This window comes from Anarhichas minor, unplaced genomic scaffold (assembly GCF_050575085.1).
Source record: "Anarhichas minor isolate MPS153535 unplaced genomic scaffold, ASM5057508v1 ptg000017l, whole genome shotgun sequence".
NCBI lineage: Eukaryota > Metazoa > Chordata > Actinopteri > Perciformes > Anarhichadidae > Anarhichas > Anarhichas minor.
This window is the reverse complement of record NW_027466463.1, coordinates 8,382,711-8,406,560: the sequence shown is the minus strand read 5'-3', so window position 1 is coordinate 8,406,560 and position 23,850 is coordinate 8,382,711. Positions and strand designations below refer to the sequence as shown.

The 23,850-nt window shown below is 43.6% G+C and overlaps 2 protein-coding genes across 5 annotated transcripts; both read left to right on the top strand.

Moving 5' to 3' along the window:
- Nucleotides 1-1,230: 1,230 nt before the first annotated feature.
- On the top strand, nucleotides 1,231-13,347 carry zc3h7bb (zinc finger CCCH-type containing 7Bb). Its single transcript, XM_076093229.1, has 21 exons — nucleotides 1,231-1,483; nucleotides 2,308-2,369; nucleotides 2,486-2,522; nucleotides 2,816-3,013; nucleotides 3,157-3,315; nucleotides 3,573-3,713; nucleotides 3,803-3,845; nucleotides 3,945-4,183; nucleotides 4,314-4,608; nucleotides 4,858-4,916; nucleotides 5,103-5,202; nucleotides 5,456-5,617; nucleotides 5,777-5,982; nucleotides 6,093-6,193; nucleotides 6,372-6,553; nucleotides 6,745-6,824; nucleotides 7,152-7,408; nucleotides 7,701-7,806; nucleotides 8,161-8,269; nucleotides 8,414-8,547; nucleotides 8,831-13,347. The coding sequence occupies exons 2-21, from the start codon at nucleotides 2,311-2,313 to the stop codon at nucleotides 8,864-8,866; spliced, it is 2,703 nt and encodes a 900-aa protein (XP_075949344.1). The 5' UTR covers nucleotides 1,231-1,483; nucleotides 2,308-2,310; the 3' UTR covers nucleotides 8,867-13,347.
- Nucleotides 13,348-14,533: 1,186 nt separating this feature from the next.
- tefa (TEF transcription factor, PAR bZIP family member a) lies at nucleotides 14,534-22,983 on the top strand. 4 transcript variants are annotated; one of them, XR_012954593.1, is made up of 7 exons: nucleotides 14,571-14,625; nucleotides 14,728-14,802; nucleotides 18,459-18,839; nucleotides 19,131-19,342; nucleotides 20,392-20,603; nucleotides 20,773-20,920; nucleotides 21,047-22,983. XR_012954593.1 is itself a non-coding variant. In XM_076093233.1 (5 exons), the coding sequence occupies exons 1-5, from the start codon at nucleotides 17,483-17,485 to the stop codon at nucleotides 21,069-21,071; spliced, it is 951 nt and encodes a 316-aa protein (XP_075949348.1). In that variant the 5' UTR covers nucleotides 17,244-17,482; the 3' UTR covers nucleotides 21,072-22,983. The 4 variants fall into 4 exon arrangements, 1 of the variants encoding a protein (XP_075949348.1); XR_012954592.1 differs by having other exon boundaries at nucleotides 14,534-14,802; XR_012954591.1 differs by lacking the exons at nucleotides 14,571-14,625; nucleotides 14,728-14,802 and adding an exon at nucleotides 17,243-17,603.
- The last annotated feature ends 867 nt before the right edge of the window (nucleotides 22,984-23,850 follow it).

Here is a 23,850-nt window from a genome sequence, read left to right as displayed (position 1 = left end):
TGTTGTGGCAGAAGTTCAAGGGGTCAAAGAGCTCCTCAAAGGGAGAGGACCTCACAGGACTGGCTCCTCCATGTGGAGCCCAGTCGGGTACAGGTGACGAGGGCTTCTGACCCCAGCGTGTCAGAACTTATAGACCAGACGCCTATCAACAAGGATGGAGACAGCGAGGAGACACTACTGCAAGGGGGCGAAGCAGAGGACCTGAACCCTCTGGTTGAATCATGTGAGGAGTTGGAGTCCATGAAAGGCCCCATTCTGTGGGGGGATCTGAGCCTCAACAGCAGAGAAACCAGCAAGGTCCTCCTCACACTGAAGGCGGAGACCCTGCTGAAACCTCCAGCAGAAGGAGAGCCACAGAGACCCGCACCTGAGAAAGAGGCAAGGCCTGATTACCAACAGGAGTTTGTTTTATGGATACACCTCGTGCCAGGAGGATGAAATTCATGCCATATTTGTGTTATTTTTTTCACAATATTTTGGTGGCACAGCACAGCATTGTCTAGTGTACTTCCCAATATTTAAAAAAAATACCTATTATTTAAGGGGCACATTTTAAAAGTTTACAAAATGCCATACATTATTTAAGAGAGAGCAGGGTAATAGTTCATAACGCATTTATGTTCAATTTCATTCTATTCATTTCAAATTGTATCCATGTTGCACAATTTTAATACAAAAGCACAGTTCAACGTGCTTTACGTGATAATTAAATTGCATGATCATGTCAATAACAAAACAAAGAGGCAATGATTGTTCACATTATTGTATTATTTTACAATTAAATCTAAGCAAGGTGTGTGTGGGAGATGTTTGAAATTCAAAGAGGATCAGAAATTAACAGAATATAATTACTCCAGTACTTTACTCTCATTCATACATCAAATACTGAACTTTTTCACTATACACTACAAATACTAATTACTTTGCAAGATTTTTCGTACAAAAACAAAATAACTTTACAGAATATGATGCATTGCTATAGATATACAATGACCAACATATTATATATCAAGTGGGCAAAAGTTGCTCCATCTTGGCCAACTACTACATTAAAATGCTGTTTACACATGATTGCATCTGTACCACTGATAAGGGTCATTCTGCTCATTTGGTGGTAACATTTTTATTCAAGTATTTTATTGTTATTACTGCTTCCGCCACATTCCAAAACTAAGGCTAACCAGAGCAGTGACGGTGTTTCTGCTGCCCTCTAGTGGCCACACTTTTCCTGGAAACTTGTTGCAATGCTGCACTCGAAACAGAAACAGCTAGCAGTTAGCTAGCTAGCGTTAGCTAATATTGATTCAGTATCCAGCAGCAGTCGTAGCGCAGAGAAACTCGTGCTCCGTCCACACACCAATGACAGGCACACTAAATGTACAGATATGCGCCTGGACATTGACTGATATCTGGCTTTGTATTCCGGACTTTGTCGCCACCGCTCTGTGAAGCTCTCTGATCTGAAGCTGTAACTTGACTCGCGGTGAGTTGTGATAAGTGAGGGCTTTGGCTGTTAGCTGGGGCTCTGTTACTAAATTAAGTTAGCTAACTAACAGGTAGCTAGTTAACACTGGGTTACAAGCAGTGTAGCCATATGTCAACGCAACAATAATTAAAATCAAAACAATGCACGTGACATGAAACAGAATAAACATTTATTTAATGCTGTTTCTTTAACGCTAGCTAAGCTAAGTTGCAATGATTAGCATCTTGGCTGAGTGAGAAGCGTTCACGTCAAGTTAGCGTTAGCTCGCTAATCCTAACTACCGGTGACTAAACCACGGCAGCGTTAACGGTAACTACACTGACGCCAATAGCAGATAACCCCACGTTGTGTATTTTACCTTCATCGCTGTCGGTGAATGGTTTTTGGGGTTGACAACCGATATGCCTGCATGTCACGCGATGACTAACGTGATCATTTCCCCAACATCGTTATGGCTAACGGTTAAACTGTAGCTAACGTTCACATGCCCCCCTCCCAAAAAATGTCCACTATCAATAGGTGGAATACTGGCAAACCGTGTCATCCACAGATTAATGAAATACTATCGATAACCACCAGCCGTCTTCACCGTGAGCTTTGCCCGCTGTTTGTTTACGCAAGTCCGATGATAGCTCAGGCCTTGGCTCGTCCAGGGCGAATGTCGCGTTAGTTAGTGAGCAGGTTTTGCAAAGGTTTTTAAACGTTTGCAGAATAGATACTTAGCCATCAAATGTGTGGATGTATTGACCGCGTCGTTAGCTGTTGACGCTGTTGTGCAAAAAGTCGAGTTTTAAACAAGTCAACCTTGTGTTAACCCTCAGGCTATGGATCCTGATCGTCAGAAACGCAGAGAGGAAATTCAGAAAGCCATGAGCTTTATTCAGTAAGTACACAAGTAAAATGTCCCTTTAATGCCTCCTTTATGACTAATCGGTATCATGAGCAACGTTCACACCCCTTGGAGAGCATTGACAGCCCTCTCGTGCTCTCTGTCCACAGGTCATCACTGCCTTTCCCAGAGCCAGAGAGCTATGAGGTTTGCATTCATCTTTTTCATCCCAGTTATCATTCACAACTTTTTTTTATCATCAATTTGTTCCTATACTCCTTTCATCATGATCATACTCACGTTTTGTTTAGTTTTTTCCTGTATCTAGATGTAGATTTTAGCTCAGACATTGTGATTTGTTAGTTTATTTCTTTTCTTGTTTCCAATTTTTCCTCTTTGTGTCTTTCTGACCATCACATTTCACCTTTATTATTTTTTATGTCACCCTCTCCCTCCGTCTCTCACCCTCCTCTTTGATCTCTCTCTACACTTCCCTTCAGGCGTTTGTGATCCAGTTGGTATGCAACTTGCTGGACGAGGGCAATTCTTGCTTCCGTGATGGGGACTGTCGTCAAGCGACCCAGCAGTACGGAGAGGGGGTCAGTGTGGCCCGCTACGCTCAGGCCGAGGCCCTCGTCATCCCGCACGAGCTGCTGGAGAGCTTGTATGTCAACAGGGCCGCCGCCAGCTACCAGACGGTGAGGGGGAAGGGGGACGAGGGAATATGGAATGATTTAACTCGTGTGCAAGTCTCTTTATGTTCTGTGTAAATTGAACATACCTTCTTAAATTCCAATGCCTCTCCAGCTCTTACTGTGTGTCTTTGTTCTGTGGGCCTCAGAGGGAGTATGAGCGCGGTGTTCAGGACTGTGACAGCGCACTGTGTGTGTCAGAAGGCAGTCGCAGGGCTTTGTACCGCAAAGCCATCTGTCTGAGGGAGCTGGGACGAATCCGGGAGGCCTACGAGTGTGGAACTAAATGTCTACTCACAGCGCCACACGTATGTCATCAACACTGAAATATTAATACGAATTATCTTTTCCCCAAAAATCATTTCAAGGATCTAGTTCAGAAAATGAGTTAGTGGAGATGATAATGCAGATTTTGAATAGAATCTTAAAATTCAGTGTCAGTATACGTATTGAGTCATGAATTATGACTTCATGGACTACATTGTGTTCCTCGTAATAGTTTACCTTAAAGTGAATGAAAGTTATTCTTGGTAAGTGGGACCTCTTCTTGTGATTCATCTTCCAGGACCGGCAGGTGAATGACCTGGCTCAGGATCTGGCCAGTAAACTAGGCCTGAAGGGCCGCAAGGCTTACGTCAGCCCTCAAACGGAGTCCACAGCCACAGAAGGGGAGAGTCACGGGGAGACTTCCCCACCCACGGGAGAGGTGGGTGCTGTTGTCGCGGTCTAGAGTTACTTACTTGGCGACTGAATGAGAGACTAATCCCCTCTGTTATTTCTCTCTCTTTTTCTCAGATGTCCTCCAATGGGCTGGAATCTCTGGGTGACATGGGACCAGGTATGAGCAACCTGCACACCTTGAACATGTCTCTTCCTACCCAGATTGTATTTACCATATTCATTTTCTTAACACCATCGCTGTTTTCGTCCCCCTCAGCGGACCAGTCCAACGCGCAGTGCATCCCTGCTCCTTTGGCCACGCCCATCCCAGTCAGTGATGACCCGGCGACCCCAGTGTCCCCGTGCACTGACCTGTCGGAGAGCCCCAGCAGCCAAGGCCTGCCCCCCATGCCGTACTCCGTCCCTGTGTCGGAGCACATGGAAGAATGCAGCAGCAGCGTCATCAATGACGAGCTGGACAGTCTGCTGGATTGCATCCCCAAAAAAGTCAGTGAGGTGAGTGAAGGACAGATGAGCGAAGAAATCCTGAATTGGATCCTCGGCATGTTTTTTTTAGTAGGGCTGACTTCACCTAATAGGTCCTCTACATAAGCTAATGTTTGTCTCTGTTTGTCTCCTGGGACAGAGTCCAGTCCAGGGTGCGATCCCCACCAACCTTCCCAATACGGCAGTGGGCCTCCGGCCGCCATACTCCCCAAACCTTCCAGCCTCGTCACCCCAGCTCACCCCAACCTTCTTCAGCTCCTCTATCAGTGACATGCCCCCACTGGAGCCCTACTCGCCGCTGGCCCAGCGGGACCAGGGCTCCACCCAGGCGCAGGACGCACTGGGAGACTTCCCCACAGGGACCACAGATGGAGAAGGGAAGGCAGGAATCGCTGCTGGCGGGCTGGACTCGTTGTCCGAGTATACTCTCCCTGGTGAGCGAAGAGTCTATAGTACTGTTTATTTAAAAAAAAAAAAAGCATGCCAGCTATAATGTAAATAAGTCTACATAGAACTGAAGTAGTACACACATTTTGAACCCAGTGCAATGTGTTAGCTTGCTCTTGTGTAGTTACCAGAGCACAGCTCCTAGGCCTGACATGTGCACCAGCAGCAGGCAGTGTGAGTCAGCACCATTACAACATGGTGTCTGACATCAGTGTCCTTGTGTCTGTGGTCTTCAGGGGGGCGAATGTGTCACAGCTTCATCCCTGGAATGCGTAACCACAGTGCTGCACATGCAGTGAGTAACACACACACACACACACACACACACACACACTAGCATCATCTCTTGCAGGACAAACTACTTTTACATGGTACTGTTAATGGTGTCGTTTTTTTATTAATTAGCAGCCATTCCTAACTATGCCGCTAAGTGGCCTTCGTGTTTAACGTCACGTCTGTGTTTCCCTTTTTCTTTTTTCAGAACGGTCCAGCAGGAACCAACCTGTCTCTGCTCTCCAGGAATCCTCTGGCAGTCACACATGAGTTTCGGCAGGCCTGTCATGCCTGTTACAGCCGAATAGGTTGGTTCAAGCTGAGTCTCTTATTAACCTTTGAGCAGCTCCACCCCCCCCCCCCCCCCCCCCCTTTTTTAAACAAAAATGTACAGTGGGATGTTACAGCTTTGCCGTCTCTGTTAGCGAAATATCTAGACACTGTTTTTAAGGCTCAGCCTCTATCGCTGACCAGTATTAATCGCAACATCATTTACACCTGAACTAGTCATTACTAGTTTTACAGGCTAATTAACCTTCTCTTTCCTCCTCTTCCTCATAGGTCCTCGAGTGATGGACTACAAGTATCAGCCGGAGGCAGCACACCGCTGCAAAAGGGACGTGCTTCTGTGCCGCCTCAAAAACACGGATGACCCAACGTGGAAGAGGATCCGGCCAAGGCCCGCACGGAACAACTTCCTGGGGGCATTTGTACTCTGTAAAGGTATGTATTTACTATGAATACGATACTTGAATGGATGTTGGAGATGGGGGGGGAATCTATTTTAGAAATCAACAAAGCCCCGACAACCAAAATGAGTTGAACTACGGCAAAAAATGTGTTTGTATTCTGTTGAACATTTTCTCTCCTCGGGTCCCACAGAGGTGCAGGAGCGTCAGGAGTGCCAGTATGGGGAGAACTGTACGTTTGCTTACTGCCAGGAGGAGATTGACGTGTGGACCCAGGAGAGGAAGGGTGCGCTGAGCCGAGAGCTGCTGTTCGACCCGCTGGGCAGCACAGAGAGACGGGCGCTCAGCGTCACCAGACTGCTGCAGCTCCACATGGGCATGTTCATGTTCCTCTGTGAGGTGAGACCCCGGTGGTTGGTGTTTCTCTTCTTCTTTTTGGTCACTAAAGACCGGTGGGAGCATTTGAACAAGACGTGGACTTGTATTCATCTCTTTCCTCTTTACAACAGGAATGTTTTGACAGTAAGCCTCGCATCATCAGCAAGCGCAGCAAAGAAAACTTGGCGGTCTGCTCAAACCTCACAGCTCGACACCAGTTTGACGACAACAAGTGAGTGAAACGGAGTTTCTGTCTTTATTTTGCTCCAAAAAGTCTTAGTTAGGTTTAATAATAGTGTGAGGAATAATAGTGTGTGTGCACTGAGGGGATAAATACACTCAAAATGTAATTTCATTTCGTCTGTTGGCCCCATAACAATTCTCTGACTGCTCTGGTGTATCTGCCGCAGGTGCCTGGTGCACGTGGTGAGGTCGGCCAATGTGCGCTACAGTAAGGTGCGTCCCCTGCACCCTCTCTGCCAGTTTGACGTGTGTCGCCACGAGGTTCGCTATGGCTGCCAGCGCGAGGACAGCTGCTCCTTTGCTCACTCCGTCATAGAGCTCAAATGCTGGGTCCTGCAGCAGGATACAGGTCGGGAGAACACGCGCTCCAGTTGTCTTTTCAATTATTTAAAAGCAAAATGTGAAAGAACACATTTAGCCCCTAACTGTAACAAAATGTGTTCCGCTACATAATGTATACTTTATTTCACTATGAACACGGTATCTAGTTAAGTAAGTGAAGGTTTTTTTCCCAGAGCTGCTCCCTAATCTTTCCTTCAGGTATCACCCACGAAGAGATGGTGCAGGAGTCCAAGAGACATTGGCAAAGGCTGGAGCAGAACGCACAGAAGCAGCAGAAGGTGAGACAGGAAAGGGAACTGAGACAGTTGGACATCCTGCACTTGGTTTTCTTCTTACCAAATAAGTCGGACAGTTCCCCTGTACTGCAGCAATTTACTGTGTTAGCCCCGTTACCACATGCATCCTCTGATACACAGCCAGTTCTTTTCCCCTGAGAAGGAACATCACCTGTAGAGCACAATGAGCACGGAAGTTCATGCTATCTCCCCCCCAAAGATCCTGCTTTACCCATCCTACATTTATGTGTAAAAGAAGCCGATATTTTTATAGTATTCTGGCAAAACACGGTCTGCTTTATCAATGTTAACTTCTCATTTCTCTTTCAGCCTATCCACATCCCACATCCAAGCAGCAGCATGTCTGCAGGAGGGGTGGGGGGAATGGGAGGCGGAGGAGACGGCATTGGTGGGGGTGGGGTGGGCCCAGTGGGTGGGTTGGGGATGGGAGGATTGGGCGCAGGCATGGGCAGAGGGCGCCCCCTCAACCTGAAAATGAAGTTTGTGTGCGGCCAGTGCTGGAGAGAAGGACAGGTCAACGAGCCCGACAAGAACCTCAAGTACTGCACCGCCAAAGCACGGCACAGGTGAGGCCTGTCTCAAACGCGTACATGCCAGCGCCACCATGTGTGTCCCATGAAGCTCAGCAATTCGACACAAGTGTTTTCCAGTCCGACCCTTAAGGCTGACTGTGCAGTTTGCGTTGTCACAGACTTTGATTTGTGTATTTCAGGACGTATAATCAGCTGCTGCCATTACAGCACTGGTTGTTAGAGTAGCGGCAGAATTGTATGCCAAAAGACAAACTGACAATCTTGGCTTTTGTTTAGTTGCTGCTGCTCTTTTTAACCTTTTGTTTTTGTCTCTTTGTGTCTTTAGCTGGACGAAGGAGCGTCGGGTTCTGCTGGTGAAATCCTTTGAGAAGAAGAAGTGGGTTGTTGTTCGGCCTCTGCCCTTCTCCCGCACCTATCCACAGCAATACGACGTGAGTACTTCTGCACTCTTTTCTCTTCAACGCCCTTCACCCCTCTCACATGCCGAGTACAGCTTACTCTGGTTTTTGCCCTGAGGATGTTGTCGTAAATCTCCTTACCTCTGTCTTACTTTTCTCTTGCTGCCGGTGTGTCTTTGACACCGTCAGCTGAGTTAAACAACACATTAATTGTACGATTACCATATTCAAATTACAAGAGCGACTTATGCGACTCTTACAACAACAACAACAAAGTGACATTTTTCACAATTTAGAGCGATGAACTGGCTAAATGAACAGAGTAGGAACCTCTGTTGCAATGCTGTTGGGTTCAGTCTGTAAAATCTTTGTCTGTGTCTCATCCAGATGTGTGTGCACGTGATGAAGCAGAAGAAGTGCCACTATATTGGGAACTGCTCATTTGCTCACAGTCTGGAGGAGAGGGACGTCTGGACGTACATGAAGAACAACAGCTGTAAGCTCCTGCGTCCACCTTCAAGCACAGCGTTATGAGAACAGTGCATTCAGAGCTGTTGACTACAGCACACAAAAGAGCGGTGGTGTGTTTAGATCTAGATTTAATCGTCATGCTTCTCTTTCTCACCTCCCTCCTCTGCAGTGAGAGACATGCAGCAGATGTACGAACTGTGGCTGCAGCTCACCAATCAGAGCAGACGCACGGAAAGCTCGGTTGTGAGCCCGCCCCCAGAGGAGAAGCAGGTCACCATAACGGCAGATTACGCGGAAAGCATGGTGAGAGGTTATAACATTGTTATAGGAAATTAAACCTGCCGCCCCTCTTTTCAGTGGCTTATCAGGTGAATATGGCATTGATTTCCTCCATTGATGTGTCAGGAAAATTTAATAAAGATGATTTTTATGCATTTTGAATATAGTGATATAGTGAAAAAGCACAATAACATTTGCGGACACAGAAGCTTATATATATAAAAAGGCTTGGAGGCTTTTGCGTGTTTATAGTAACTGACTGCATTCCTGTTTGCTCAGTTGACCGTGACGATGCTTATCGTTTCAGGGAGGCCGGCGGTTGTCGGACGGGGACGATCTCTGAGAGTTGCTGTGTTGACGAGAGCCAGCTGATCGCCGCTGAGCTGCACAGAGAGACGGGTCTGCCACACCAGCTGCAACTCAACCGTCTGTCATCTCGCCAGTCTGACCTCCTGTAACATCTCGCCAGCAATGTCAGAAGATGGACACGCAGCTAAATGGTTGAGCCACACACACACACACACACACACACACACACACAAATACAAAACACTTCCACACAGCACATGACACACAAATCACAGGCACCGCTTAATACAAAGAAAAAGCTTTGTGAGGGAAAATATAGGACTTTTTGTTTTAGTAGGAAGCTTCAGTTACACTCGGCACCTTTAGGTTCAGATTATACTGCAGAAATTCCACAGACACCTAGTTTTGCTCTGACTAAAGATAATAAACTAGTATTCCCTAGTGCTCTTTGGACTATCTGTGTCCACCAGGCGCCACTTTCTTTTTCTTTTTTTTTGTTAAAATCCTCGCAGCACTGAAACAATTCTTGGGTGGGCGCGCTGGTCGCAGCCCTTTAAATTTCACTCGGTGATGATTTAAAACGAAATTTTAACTTTGGAGTGCAAAGCCCACAATGCTGTCAATGGCAACAGAGAAACTGAGGAGAATTGTAAAAAAGAGATTCTAAGTGGAGACTCCTCGATAAGCTGCCCAACAACCAAATCCCTCTCTGCTTCCTTCACGGGAGCATTACGAGAAGGGTCAAACTAGCTTTCTGGAGATTACTGATTTTGAGTAATTTTATTTTTTTTCCCAAGGCGAGTTGCTCTTCCTTGTTATATTGTCTGCCATATTGGTAGAACGCTATGAATGTAATGCCTGCATGGGCCTTTGAAACTAGGAAATTAGTCATTTAAAACGTTGTTGTGGAATGTATGCAAGTATACTTACATGCCCCAAAACAAACTTGTGTAACATGACAGCCCTCCCCTCTATAGATATAAGATGGCCTCTTAATAGCTGGTTGTGTAATCAAACCGATGAGCGCCGACACGCACGCTCATCACATAACCTTGCAGTGGGAGTCAGCCGGTGTCCAGGGGAGGTGGGTGTTAATCAACTAACCACCTGTGGCTAATGTACCCCATCATGTACTGGCAGCCGACAGAGATGTGAAGCGGGTGTAGGAGGGCGACGGAGAGAAGCGACTGCAGCACGTCGTCCTGGCTGGAGCTGCTCTCAGCATTAGATCGGTTCACACCGCAGATGCCCATTTAAGAAATGATGACCTCACTTGGACTGAAGCACAGTCAAAATACTGCCCACGCAGAAGACTTCAGTTGTTAATAAAAAAAGATCATTTAAAGATTGAAAAGCTGGGTCAAAATGAAGGAATATTAAGAATGTATGTTTCTACAGTTGATTGTGAGAATATTTCAGATAATTTGAAAGTAAGGGCATGTTGCCACTTCTTCAGTTGAACTGGGGTCATTGTTTCACAGATGAACACAAACAGTTGTGCCCCAACAGCCTTCAGATGGAAATCAGTGTTCCTCATGTTCCTCATGTTATGTTCCTGATGGCTATCAGTCGCTCCTAATATTAACCTTTTCATTATGAGAAAGCTGTTGGCCTGAGACAGGGAAACCATTCTCACCACATGTTGTGCCTATAAACAACACGTACACACACACACACACACACACACACACACACACACACAGGCAGGATATCTGTTGCCATCTTATTCTAGCCTTTAACGTGGACGGAGACACGATGGAGATATGTCTATATTCAGATACATATACACGCATATTATACATATTTACAAATAATGGTATACTACTAATAATAATTGATAACTTAGCGGTTAAGCTTAATAAATATATAACCTGAAAACCTGTATTGATTACATAGAAGAACTTCTTGTTATTGAGGTATTGCTATATGACATGTATCACTGAACTAGATGACTATAGTGTTTTTTGTTTTATACGATTCTTTTTATTTTGTAATTTCTTCCTTCTGTGTGGGTTGTTCCAGACGGGGTTTGTTTGTTGGGTAAATCTTGACACTGAGAGCAGAAGAGAAGAAATCGAGTGAGCCCAACTTGAGAGGGTTTTTATTTATTTGTTCCTTTGTTCACAAGTTCAGCAGCTAAACTGGATCCACAGCATGTGGCGGTGTTCCTGTCCCTGCAATGTGTGGGTCAAAAGCTGCACTTTATATTTCAAGCCTTCATCTAATGTTCCCGTCCAGAGTGACCTCGGCTCAATGCAAAAGACAACAACAAGCGGCTTCAATTCCCCCAAACACTGACACTACACTCCAGCAGAACGTTAACGTCAATCGGAGCAGAACGTGTGAAGACGAGATATTTTATTTAACCATCGAACCACGATGTAAGAGTGTTTTTTTTGTGGCATTTCATTTGTCTGCAGTCGGTGTATAAATAGAAAATATAGAAATGGTTTTGACGCCACAGCCTACAGTGTCTTGAAACAAACTTAATGCCCATGCAGTCAGAATCTAGACTGCCGGCCCAGCCTGGGCTTAATCCTAAACAGCAGATCTAAGGTCAGTTTAGCTGGACACTCATCAGGTTTTTTTTTGGGGGGGGGGGGGGGGGGGGGATTGTTGATAATGAGACCTTGTCTGGAGCAGCCCAGGTATTAGCTTCTTTGAGGGATCGTATTACTACTACTCCTAGTATTATGATGAATATGATGATGATGATAATGATTGCTGTCTATTGACTATTTCTATTTCTTCTCTATATGCTATTGATATATGTATGTTTATTGCAATGTATAACTCTCTTTATATATGTATCCATGTATGAATATAATAATTAACAGTAAATATGCGTCTGTGTATGCAGCAGGGCACAGCTCTGTGTCTGGGAGGCAGTGAGCAGAAGACGTCCAGCTTCTGATATCTAATGTAAGGCGTTTAAAGGTTTAACCCTACAGGTGTGTGTGTGGGGTGGGGGGGGGGTCGGTTACCAGCCACCTGTAGGCCGTCAGTAGTAGAAGCCATTTCACACTGTACAGTAGACCTGCTATATATTAATGTTGTCTGAGCTCTGTTCGTAAGCCTTAGGATTATTTGGGCACTGGCCAAAAGAAAAGAAAAGCTAGTTGATGATTTAAGTTTACAGTTATAAATATATATATATATATATATATGACTGTTTACCTGTGGCAGTGTCCTCAGTGTCGATCCTACCAGCGGAGCTCGCTGCTCACTGCCTGTGCTGTGCGCTTTTGTTTGAGCTGATTCACCGAGCACAGACGGATACGGAAACAAAAGCATACATAGTAGCCTATATACTCCCGTGTAGCGCCTTATTCAATATACTACACCTATAAGATGATACATACCCCTATTGTATACCCATGCTTACTATATACAGTATATGATACCTGATACCTATTATAATACTTAGACACCCTTATAAGGTCATTTAGATAAGAGATGGTGGAGCTTTTTTTTTAGTTTGTTTTCTTTCTGTGGCTGTGTGAGGGTTTTTCTGTGCTCGGTAATGTGTTCCCATCTGGTTTTTTCGGGGTGTTTTAAAAAGGACAAGTTGTTAGTCGAGTGCCGCACACTCAAATGCTCTCTGTCATTCATTAGTTGTCCGTTCAGGATATTCCCAAAGCAGCTGGGATGGATAGATAACATCACCCATATGCCAAAACGTGGTAAATCTTAATTTTGTCTTTGGTAAATAACCACAAGGTGGAATTTTATTTAAAACTTATAATTGGCTGCATTAAATAGGGACTCTGACTGGCATCTGTGACAAGTGGATGAGCAAAACAGTCTCAGCTTATAAAGACATGTTGGAGTAAATTGTTATAGTAAAGGCAGAGTATTTGAGGAGGGGGGGGGGCTCTTCTTCCTTTGTTGGAGAAAGGTACTAATGATGTAACTGAATTTCACAGCGGAACCTGTGTTGTTAAAAGCAGGTGAATCATGACACAAACTAAAGGTGAGGAGGTTTCTGCTACTTTATGCATAACAGCAGGTGTTGTAGTGCTCAGAACTACAATATTTACAGAGGCTACAGTACAAGAAACCTCCGACACATGCAGGCCCTTTCATTGCCGTTCATTCTACTGTAACAATAAAGGGATTATTCCCAGTGTGTGTGTATGTGTGTGTGAGGGGGCCTGAGCATGCAGACATAGTGGTCCTGCCCTCTCATAACGTTTGTGTCACTTGATTCCCAGCGTCAACACACACCTGCACAGCCACACACAAAAAAAAGAAATCTTAATTTTATCGGTTTTCAATCATTTAGAAAATATCGGTTCTTTGAATTGTTTTTCAACAACTCTGATGATGAAACCAGGGTTGTAAAGAAGTGGAAAAAACAAGGCCTCTTTTTGTACTGTATTTTTACATTTTGTTTTATGTTTTATCTTCTTGACTTTGTTTTCTCTTTTCTCCTCCCTGGTTGGAAGTTCATGATCTCATAAGTGGACCAAATCTCTTGAAAGCATTTAATAAACAGACCGTTTTAGAAAATAATTGTGTTTTTTTTTTTTCATTTATCGAAGATCACAGTTCACAATCTGGTCAAATTGTAATAAACAATTAACTAATGTGCATATTTATAAAGGGTTGGCTTCAGGGTCATGTCACAGAAAAGAAAATTAACTCATATTTCACATCTGACATGGACATAAAAATGCTGCTATAACAGCCGTCACTAGACTAGAGCAAAAATATAAATGATAAAATATAAAGTAATATTCTCCTGTTCTAATAGCATATTCCAGTAATATGGAATGAATTATTTGTGGGGATCAAAACATATAAACATTAATATTCGGCAGTGCTGCATAGAATCGATAAATCACTCTTCAATGCATTCTCTCTGAGTTTCTATTATTAAAATATCACCTCTAAATATCATGCAACATAACAATAATGATAGCTTCTTCCTCTTTTACAGTTATCTACACAAACTGTATGGATTGAAGATGTTTTTTCTATTTTTTAATGCAAACTGGTCTGACTTGGAGGTCAGTTAATCTTTTTTTTATGCCTACAATAGCCTTACATATATAGTGTTGCACGTGACCATCCACTAAATAGGTTATTTTGTAGGAGTTTTGTGCATTTTATTTCAAAGACTTTTTTCCTCAGAGGACATGACTTATCAAGTTAAAAAACGTATTTTCTTTAAATAGTATAATCCTCGCAGGTGTGTCAGTTGCGGACCCGTTGTGCTGGCTCATTGGTCTGTCAGGCACGCGCAAGTGGAAATGAGCCATTCTTAATTGTAACTAGATTCACCTGTGCTCTCCCTGCCCCAAGTCAAAAGGACTGCTGTGCGACGTGCACGTGTGTTGTTCTCATACACACGTGCATTATCTAGCCTACACTAAAATTCCCATGGTGCATTATGAGATTTAAGGAAGATAAAATCGTGTAGCATTAGGAGCTGTAGGTGATGTTTGTATGCTATTAATTTAGTATTCTGTCTTTTATTACATAACAGTCTGCGATGTTCAGGGTCTGCATGTTCTGTTCTCTTTTTCTTACCTTCGGCAACCCAGGCAAGGCTCAAGATTGGTTTGTCACCGCTGTGATTGACACACTCTCTGACCAATCGGCGTTCTCACCGTCGATTTCTGCGGGAAGCACGCTGCTGATTGGCTGCGGGGGAGCCGAGTGGGCGGACTGTAACTGTTAAGTAACTTTTTTTATTTTTTTTTTTATTGGTCAGAGTTCAGAGTGTGACAGGTCTGGTACGATTTTAGTCGTTCAACCATTCCATTTCGTGGGAGCCGTAAGGCCTGGGTAAGCCTCAGTCGGCCTCATTTGACTTTATTGTAATATAGCTTCCTGTGAGCTCTGAAATATCGGTTGATTCAAATTTAAAAAATATAAACATGACTTCAGAGACGACAGAGATGCCGGAGATGTTCAGGGCTCTTCTTGAGCTTCCGTTTACTCTCCCGAACTTTGACGATGATGGTAAGTTGCTGTCAAATCAAACACTCGAGTGTGTTTTGTTGAAGTTTTCTGTCAAGTTTCATGCAGCGAAACTGAATTGTCTGCAAACGACGTGCGTGCTTGTTGCGTAATCCCCGCAGCTGAGCTGGCTGGTTAACGTGTGTCAGCTGATGGAGACAGCAAGGGTCTTGTCTTTTTAAATTAGCGTTCAAAGGCTGACCGGGATTCAGATCAACAGTTTGTTGTACAGCCTTATTTCAAATGTTGTCTTTCTCGACATTAACCGATAGTTTAACACCATTTACGGCTGCTGTAGCTAAGTGACAAGAACAGTGTCTTACTTGCTTGACCATTTAATGTTTATTTTTAGACCGTCATCACAAGCTCGGCCAAAGAACTGTATGAAAGTCGGCCCATAATTATCTCTACATTATTACCCTGAAATACTTAGTGGGGAAACAAATGTCAGTTCTGGGATGTGTTGATGAAATAAGATTATGATTGATCCTATTGTTATTCTGTCTGATGTTGCTGGCAATTTGTGTGTGGTTGAGTGAGCTGGTGGGCTTTGTAGATTCATAATTAAATCACTAGATGGCCCTGTTTGCCTTCTCTGGATTATGTTTAGGGACATCAGACTACAGCAGGCTTCAAAGTCCTGGCTTCTTTATTTTTAGATTGTTTTGTTGTCCGGAGCACCTGTGGGAGCAGAACTCAACATATGACCTGTGAGCATCACATTGCTTTATATTCATATGTACATATAATCTGTGTATTTACTGTGCGATAATAAACCATGACTTTTCTCATCAACTCCTCACAAAATCCATAGAGGTGCAAAGTCTCCAATGTTTGTATAGATTTCTGAATATACAGTGAACATGGGAGTCTCGGTGACGTCACTGAATTCGTGGCTTTTTACGGCATAGTCATTATGTACAAAGCACCACAGTAATGCTTATAATAGCGCTCGTTTTCAGAAAAATTCATTCACTTTTTATTAACTTTGCCAGACCTGGAAATGGCATTGTGGACTGATGGAATGTGCTGCCATGCATCCATGTGAGCCAAACACATGGACTCTACCTTGAGTGTCATATGATGACACCTTTTGACTAGCCCCCAAAGTTTTAAATTTGCCTTTTTAGGGCTTTTGCCCAGAAAGTGATATTTGGAACCCAAATCATGATCTTTTCCTAAACCTTCAACCAAGTATTTCTGGCAACAACAAAAAAGGCCAGTATTCTGTGATAGCAGATAATGGAAGATTCTTGAGGTCAAGTCAGGGTATACATACAATATTTTGACATATAAAATGCATATACTATTTCTGTAGAAGTTTGTGTAGTGTGGAAGTGTCCTTGAGCGAGACACTGAGCCCCAAGCTGAGCCCCGGGTGCTTTACCGCAGCCCACTGCTCCTAATGCTTAGGATGGGTTAAATGCAGAGCTCAAATTTCATGCAAATTTCAGGCGGTGTGGTGTTTCACCAGGTGACTTAGAAGGTTCAGTGTGAACACAACATTCACTGAGCTCATGTGTTGTAGCAACTGACCTTGAAGGCTTAGCGTCTGTGACATGCATACAAGCAACATTGGACAGTAAACACCCCCTCCCACCACCACTAAAACCCTAGTGTGCACGAAGGGTGTGCCGAGCTGCCTTTTGCAGTTCATGATACTGATGTAGGCATAAAAATAGACGGAACACTCCATTTAGTGACAAAGAAACACATTGGAGAGGATATTGGAGAATGCATCATTGCCCCATGCATTTAAATGTAATCCTTTGTCAAAGAAAACAGGATGTATTATAATTGGAACAATATTAGTTTGAAAACCAAGTGCACGTACATCCTGTTTTTTCTTGATAAAAGTGGAGGTTTTGAGACTGATCTTTGCCCTTGACCTGTCTGCTCTGCTGCAGCAATGCAACCATAAGGACTGCAACTTAGACCGAAAGGGGTGGTAGCTAAATGTATGGCTACGTTTGCCCTGCTGCTCCGCCCTTCCTGTCTGCGCGTGAGTGACAGAAACAGAGCGCCGCTCCATTGGACAGAGCCTGTACATACGTACAGAGCCTGCACATATGAATGGGCGGCAGCTGCACGTTTTAACATGTATATGGTGGTGGTGGGGGAGGGGCTTTCAAACGTAACATTGTTTAATAAAACCTTGATTTAAAAAAGAGAATTTGGTGGAGAACATCAATCGTGATTTCATTCAGGAACCAGGCCGTGCTAACATAAATAGCTACACCTACGATGTCGTTGTGTTTTGCTCGTGGCACGTTTTCCTGTTCATGTATTCGGTTCTGTAGAACCTCTAGATATATATAACGCCATCAACCAATGAGATCTCAGCCACCGGCGACGTATCAACTGCTATTGGCTCCTCGTTATAATCCACGCCCCCTTTTGATTGGCCTAATTAATATTCATAAAACGAGGCGCCCGGCCCGCCTATCAACACAAGGATGGGTGGACATCTTTGTAGAGGGACAGTTTGTTCCCAACACCTCCAAACTCGTTTACCGGAGGAAGAGAAGAGAGCTGTTAGGATGCAGTGACCGTCGTTGTCATACGTGAAAACCGTTGAATCCCCCCTGAGACGGGGCTGAATAGCTACGTTAGTGTTATCGAGCAGACAAGCTGTTTAGCTTGCTTTTTGTTTGCCAGTAACTTGTAACAACACGGGAGGAAAATGTCAGGGGAGCCAATTATCATCACACTAAAAACGGCCACGGGGGCCCCGAGTTCATTCCCCGTGGTTCTGAAGAAGGTTATGGAAATGCCACCACCGAACATTCTGGACGGTGACGACGGTAAGTGCCGAGAGGAAGGAGCGCACCGCGTAGCGTCAGTTAAAAAAAAAACATGCAGAAATAACGCTAAAGAGACCACAGCAATGTAGCAGACAGCGGGTATCCAAGTGCGTTAAACACGCAGCGATACTAACTCTTAACGTGACACTTCGTGTACACACAGCACGGTGACCACAGGCCTCTCCTCTCCAGTCTATTATGTGGCATTTGATACAGGCACTGGGTATTGCTCTTTGTTTAGGTGGATTAAATCTGAGTCCACTATCAAATAGTTAACTTTATTAGAATTCCAAGTATTGTTGTTGCTGCTTTCATTGTTCATCTGGCTTTCATGCTTCTGCTTTGATGGGTGGATTCTGTGTGGCTCCCCTCACCATCTGGGCTTTTCTAGACTCGTCCCTGAATTTCCACGTCTTTTGATACAAAGTAGTCCTTTCCAAGTTACAAATGAGTTTTATTTGTTGACAGAAATATGCAAGTTAAACACGTGTCAAGGGAAGTAGGGTCTCTGTGTCCTGACATGTCAAAGCTTGTGGTGAAAGGTGTCAGTTTCCTTAGTTAATAATTTACAGCAACGTTAATGCTCTAATCTAACGTGAGCTATTTAATTTCTACTCTTTGTAGAACACACACAAACACTCTCTTGGTGGTTTGGTTCCTGAGGGACCGTTCTGTATTGACTTTCTTTGGAGAGGAAAAACAAACAAGCGGACGCACTCTCAATTGTGCTTTACTTGAGCAGTGAACATTAGATTAGACACACTGAAGGCCTTCTGGGTCATGACAAACAAAGTCGACCAGTTTCTGTGAATACTGCCTTTTTATCTAAATGTGCATCTTTTTCCCGTGTTTCAGAAACGGACAAGGACAAGCTGTGTCTGGGAGATGTTGACCTTGGCGGAGGAGGTAGCGATATGGGTCCTTCGGCTGCCCTGACCCCGGCGATCTGGGATAAAACCATTCCTTACGATGGGGAGAACTTCCACCTGGAGTACATGGACCTGGAGGAGTTCCTCACGGAGAACGGCATCCCCACCTTGCCGGACGTGGGCTCTCTAAAGAGCAGCGCAGAGGGAGACTCCACGAGGACGGAGAAACTAAAGGCACAGGTGAAGGTTGCCAAGCCAGCCAGCGTGTCCTCACTGGGCCTGCTGCCCATTCAGGAACTGGACAAGTGTGAGGGGGAAGTGATCATCACCAAGAGTGACTCTGATATCCTCTGCGATGTTACTGCAGGTGAGTGGCGGAGCAGAGACTAGAGACTTGACGTAGGGCAGAAAACCAGATATTCAGGTTCTGTCACAGATGTCAGGCAAACGTGATATGCGGTGGCACTGGAGGGATTTGCATAGCAAAAAAATATTTGTTTATTCTTAGACTCTTAGTCGGTACATGTTGGAATGTCTGTTTGTTACAGTGGAAAGAAATCATGCATTGAAAATGTTTTTTTTTTAATAAATGCGTGCTTTCATGGTGCCGACAGTGTCCCAATATTTCAGTTCTTGTGCTCCTCTTCTGTCTGCTTAGAGGTGACCACTGAAAGCGACGAAGAGACCCCCGACCCCGATGAGCTCGAGGTCGATATGAACTATGAGCCGGATCCCACCGACCTGGTCCTGTCGAGTGTGCCCGGAGGCGAGCTGTTTAATCCTCGCAAGCACAAGTTCTCTGAAGAGGAGCTCAAGCCACAACCCATGATCAAGAAGGCCAAGAAAGTGTACGTGCCTGACGAGCAGAAGGTATGTTGGGGCGCAGCCCGTTAAACACGGAGCAGCTGTTTGTTTCACCGAGTTTGTGCATAGCTTGGTTTATGGAAAACACCTCAATAGATTTTGGCAAACTTAAACACGACGCAGGGCAAGAAGCAAGTTATCTGAATTAATTTGATATATTATGACATTTGCCCCTGGCTGTACAAGACTGATCTTGGTAAGTAAATACGTACATAAATAGACGGAATAGACAGATAGATACAGAGAATGAATAGGGCATTATTTCAGTTTTCTTTTTGGTTTTAGGAATGTTCTGTCAAATATGTAGACAGCATAAACAGGCCATTTATAGAGTCTCCCTGCCAGTCAACACCATGATTCCTTTAAGTGTTTGTGTCGGTCCCTGGTCCCCACCCCCCCAAAAAAGCTGTAAACCTAGGGGAAACACTATGTATATATGTGTATATATATATATATTATATCCCTGTTAGTGGTTGTTTATACTACTCTCTGGAGCACGCTTACACATGCACAGTCGTGGGAACAGGAAGTGACAAATCATTGCTGCTTCCTTGTTTTCACAAAAAGCTCTTTTATATATTTCCACGTCAGCTGACACTTTCTTGTTTTCCCCAAAACTCTTGCCAATTTCCCGCCACACATCAGAACCCTTTTTCTTGCCTTAATTTAGTTTTCAAAGATGAATTGTAGAGACGCAGGTACCCACTGTCTCTGCTTTGACTGCACGGAACAAATCTTTGACATTTGATATTAAATAATGTTAACTTACAGGAATGGAATGCAACACTTTAATTGGCTTCAAATGTCATCTGCTATTTTCTAAATACACAAGTGGTCCAAGGGCAATATACACAGTAGAAAAGGCCATGTCATGAAGCAGCTCTGGCAACTCACAGTGACTCAGCACTCTTGACAATCTTCAAATTGATGTTTTCCTTCCTTCCCAGTCTGTCTGAGAACACGGGTTTTGTTCACACACTCACTAAGGCGCCTGGCTGCAGGCCATGCTACGCACATAGTTGTCCTTACCTCAGCTTTCCCCCCCCCCCCTACAGGATGACAGGTACTGGAATAGAAGGAAGAAGAACAACGTGGCGGCCAAGCGCTCCCGCGACGCCCGCAGGTTAAAGGAGAACCAGATCACCGTCAGAGCGGCTTTCCTGGAGCGCGAGAACGCGGCGCTGCGGACGGAAGTTGTCGAGCTGCGGAAGGACTGCAGCCGCTACAAGAGCACAGTGGGTTGCTACGAAGCCAAATTTGGACCACTGTAAGGGAACACGACAAGCAAATACACAATTCTTAATGGACATCTTTATGTCAGACACCACAGTACCTTTTTTGTTTTCACTTGTCAGGTTAGAAACATTTGGGCACTGTTTCTCATAAAGCAGTCCTGATTGATAGCGAACCAGATGACGGTGTTTGACTGTTTTTAGGGTGGAGTTAAGAAGAAGAGGGGTGGGGAGAGTGATGCTCTTTTGAGACCAGCAGTCAAACCCCAAAAAGTAGACCCTCCTCCTGACCAGAGCTGGGTCAGACGTGCCCTGGTTTTGAATGGGCATCATTGTTAGAAATGAGGAATATGTAAGTCAGACGGACAACAACCCGAGCTGGTGTTATACATCAGAAGTTATCCACGTGACCATGTGAATGATGTTTAATGCTCTCTTCCTTGTCGTCCTTGTTCTCTCTCTCTCTCTCTTTTTTAAGAGCGGTGCTGGAAGAAGACCAATAGAAAGTGGTTGATTTATTTTTAAAATAAATCAACCACTAGAATCGATCCGATGACGAGGAGGAGGGCGTCGACTGGTGTTGCAATAGCGTGTAAAGAGTTGACATCTATTTTAAATTTCTGGAGTTTTTTGTTTTTTTGAGAATTAGATTTACTCTCCATGTGAACATCTTGTATGTCTATAACTCCTTCTTCTGTATGAGAGGATATTCGAGTGCTTCTTCAGTGCACAACTTTGAAGTGTACTTTTATCATGTTTTGTACGCCTTTGGATGAAAGACATCATTTGTGATTATTTTGGAGAAACGGTGGGATTTTCACTTTTTAGATGATACTTGGGTAGCAATAGTTTAGACTAGAATAGTTATTATTGTAAAAACAATGATTTGCGGGTAGCTTCCAATTCTTTCCACGTTCGAATGAATTCTGAAACCTGCCTCACGGTTTTATTTTCCAATTTATATCACATGGCGGATTGTGTGAAGAGCTGGGCTTGTCTTTGCCCACAAAAACACTTTTTAACTGCAACATTTCCAATAATATAAGCTTCTTCAGGGTATTACAGTGGAGTGCAGCCATGGTTACTTCTCTTCGCCTACAAGTGCTCATTACCAGAAGCGCACACACACACACACACGCACACACACTGCCCTCAGAGTAGGACGCCTGCAGGTTGTCAATACTGACTCGTCCATTTACCTCGGTAAACTTTCATATGTTATGTGTAGAATCCACTCATACATGTACTGTAAATAGTTGTAACCTCAAAAAAATTTCCCCTCCATCATGTTGCATTCATTGCATTGGACATTAAAAACTCAGTTACAGTGCAAGTCAAGTTTTTGAAAAACTTAAGTTTTGGATAGATTTCAAGTGAATTCCTGAAATGTAAGAGCTTACCGTCTCTCGCCAATGAGCGGACATGTGCGTTGGTAACGGCCGAGTGTTTGATGTGTTAAAGGCGAGCTGCCTGATGCTAACGGGACTCTCATCAGTGCCTTATTAATGGCAGCTGGAGGCAAAATGTTTCCCTCGTTAAGTCTGAAAACTCCCACAGCGCCGCCATCGGTTGAAGCATGTCTGCTGGTTGAAGTGATCGAGCTTGTTCTTTCCCGTTATTCACAATGGGTTGTTTGAAATACTCACGAAACTATGAACTCAAAACCTTTTGGATTTGGGGAGACTGCATCAACATGTTTTAGTATGTTAGACGCATTTATCAGCCTTTATCACCCAGCTTCTTATTTGTTCGTGAACTGCTTTTTAGTTTCTGTCTGAGGTGCGTAAAGGTGGCAGCGTCTGTTGCCAAAATATATATATATATTTTTTTTTTTACAAACTCAGTAGTGCTGTATTGGGGACATCAAACCGTTTGAAGGCCGTGCACAGTTTGCCAGTTTACAGGGGGGCGTATTGTGCAACAGTAATAACATCCGTAGTTAGAATTGTGACTGAACAGATTTTACACATATTCTTGACAGAAACGGAAAGCTATGTTCTTCTGTTGGTGTGCTTGTAACCGTGAATAGATTCAATATTATGGTCTGTTTTGGAAAGGGGTTCCCAGGTGTGACATGATTCAAGGAGTAATACGAAAGTAAACTATTCGTTTTTTAAACTGCAGTAAAAGCATCTTTATCTATTAGTACATGTTTTTTTTTTGTTGAAGTTAACAAAGGGCAATCTTTCTTGTGGAGTAAAACTTAAACTCAGGACAGTCATATTTATCCGTACATTTTTTAAAAGTCTTTCTGCTTTAATAAAGCTTGTATCTGCCTTCCATCTGAAACAGGCCGATTTATTACCTTCCTGGTTCTGTCTGTGTTTCTTGTGAAGGCACTTCATGGCATTTTGAGTAAGGCTACCTTTTGTGTCTTGTATATACAGTGTGTATAAATAAAGCTTTGAGGAAGTCTGACAGCGTTAAATTATTTTCTTACGGGGGTGTTTCTTTAGGTTCTAGCAGCGAACAATTCATTTAGGAGACTGAAGTCTGATCTAAATAAATCAGTGAAGTCCAAACTGAAAGAAGGGGTACTAAAAATATGAATATCAACTACTTTGTATATACAATTTAATTAAATATAATGCACATAGCAATTATATTCTGCTACCTGTATTTTCACCATAATGTCTTCAAAAAAAACGAGCTGTGTAAAACAGTTGAGCTTGATGCTTTTTCATCTTAAGGTTTTTTTAAGGCACTATATCTTCATGTCAATAACTAAACCCGGTCTTCACTCAATGAAATTAATCAAATGAAGTGAATCTGATACTGTGAGGAGACTGGAGAATCTGATGGTTCAGAAGACTGAAACACTGCCATCTGGTGGAGGGAGTTTATGGAGAAGCGGTGTAAGAAGATGGTGAAAAGTGTGATACTCGGTGCGTTAAACTGAAACCAGCTCATTCAGCATCCCTGAAGAAATTGATTTTGTCATATTAAAGCAACCTAATACACTAAGTCTCCACTCTCACGATGGAAAACATTGTTTCCCATTTTTATTCCGTAGCTGTGCCAAAATGTTATTGTACATTTGTCAACATAAGAATTTTGGCAGCTTAATCTTCTTGTTCGTTGATTCTTAGCAATGAGATGAAACACAAAGCAATACAAATCAATTCTGTTATCTGTGCAGTAAGATGACAAAAACCTTAAACAGAATCCCACTGGTTAAGCCTGGTTGAATATCAAAATATATTTAAATGTTCATTATGAACCCATTGATGTTTTGTTTGTATGTTGTTGGTCAATACATAATGTTTCAGTGACAGAGCAGCC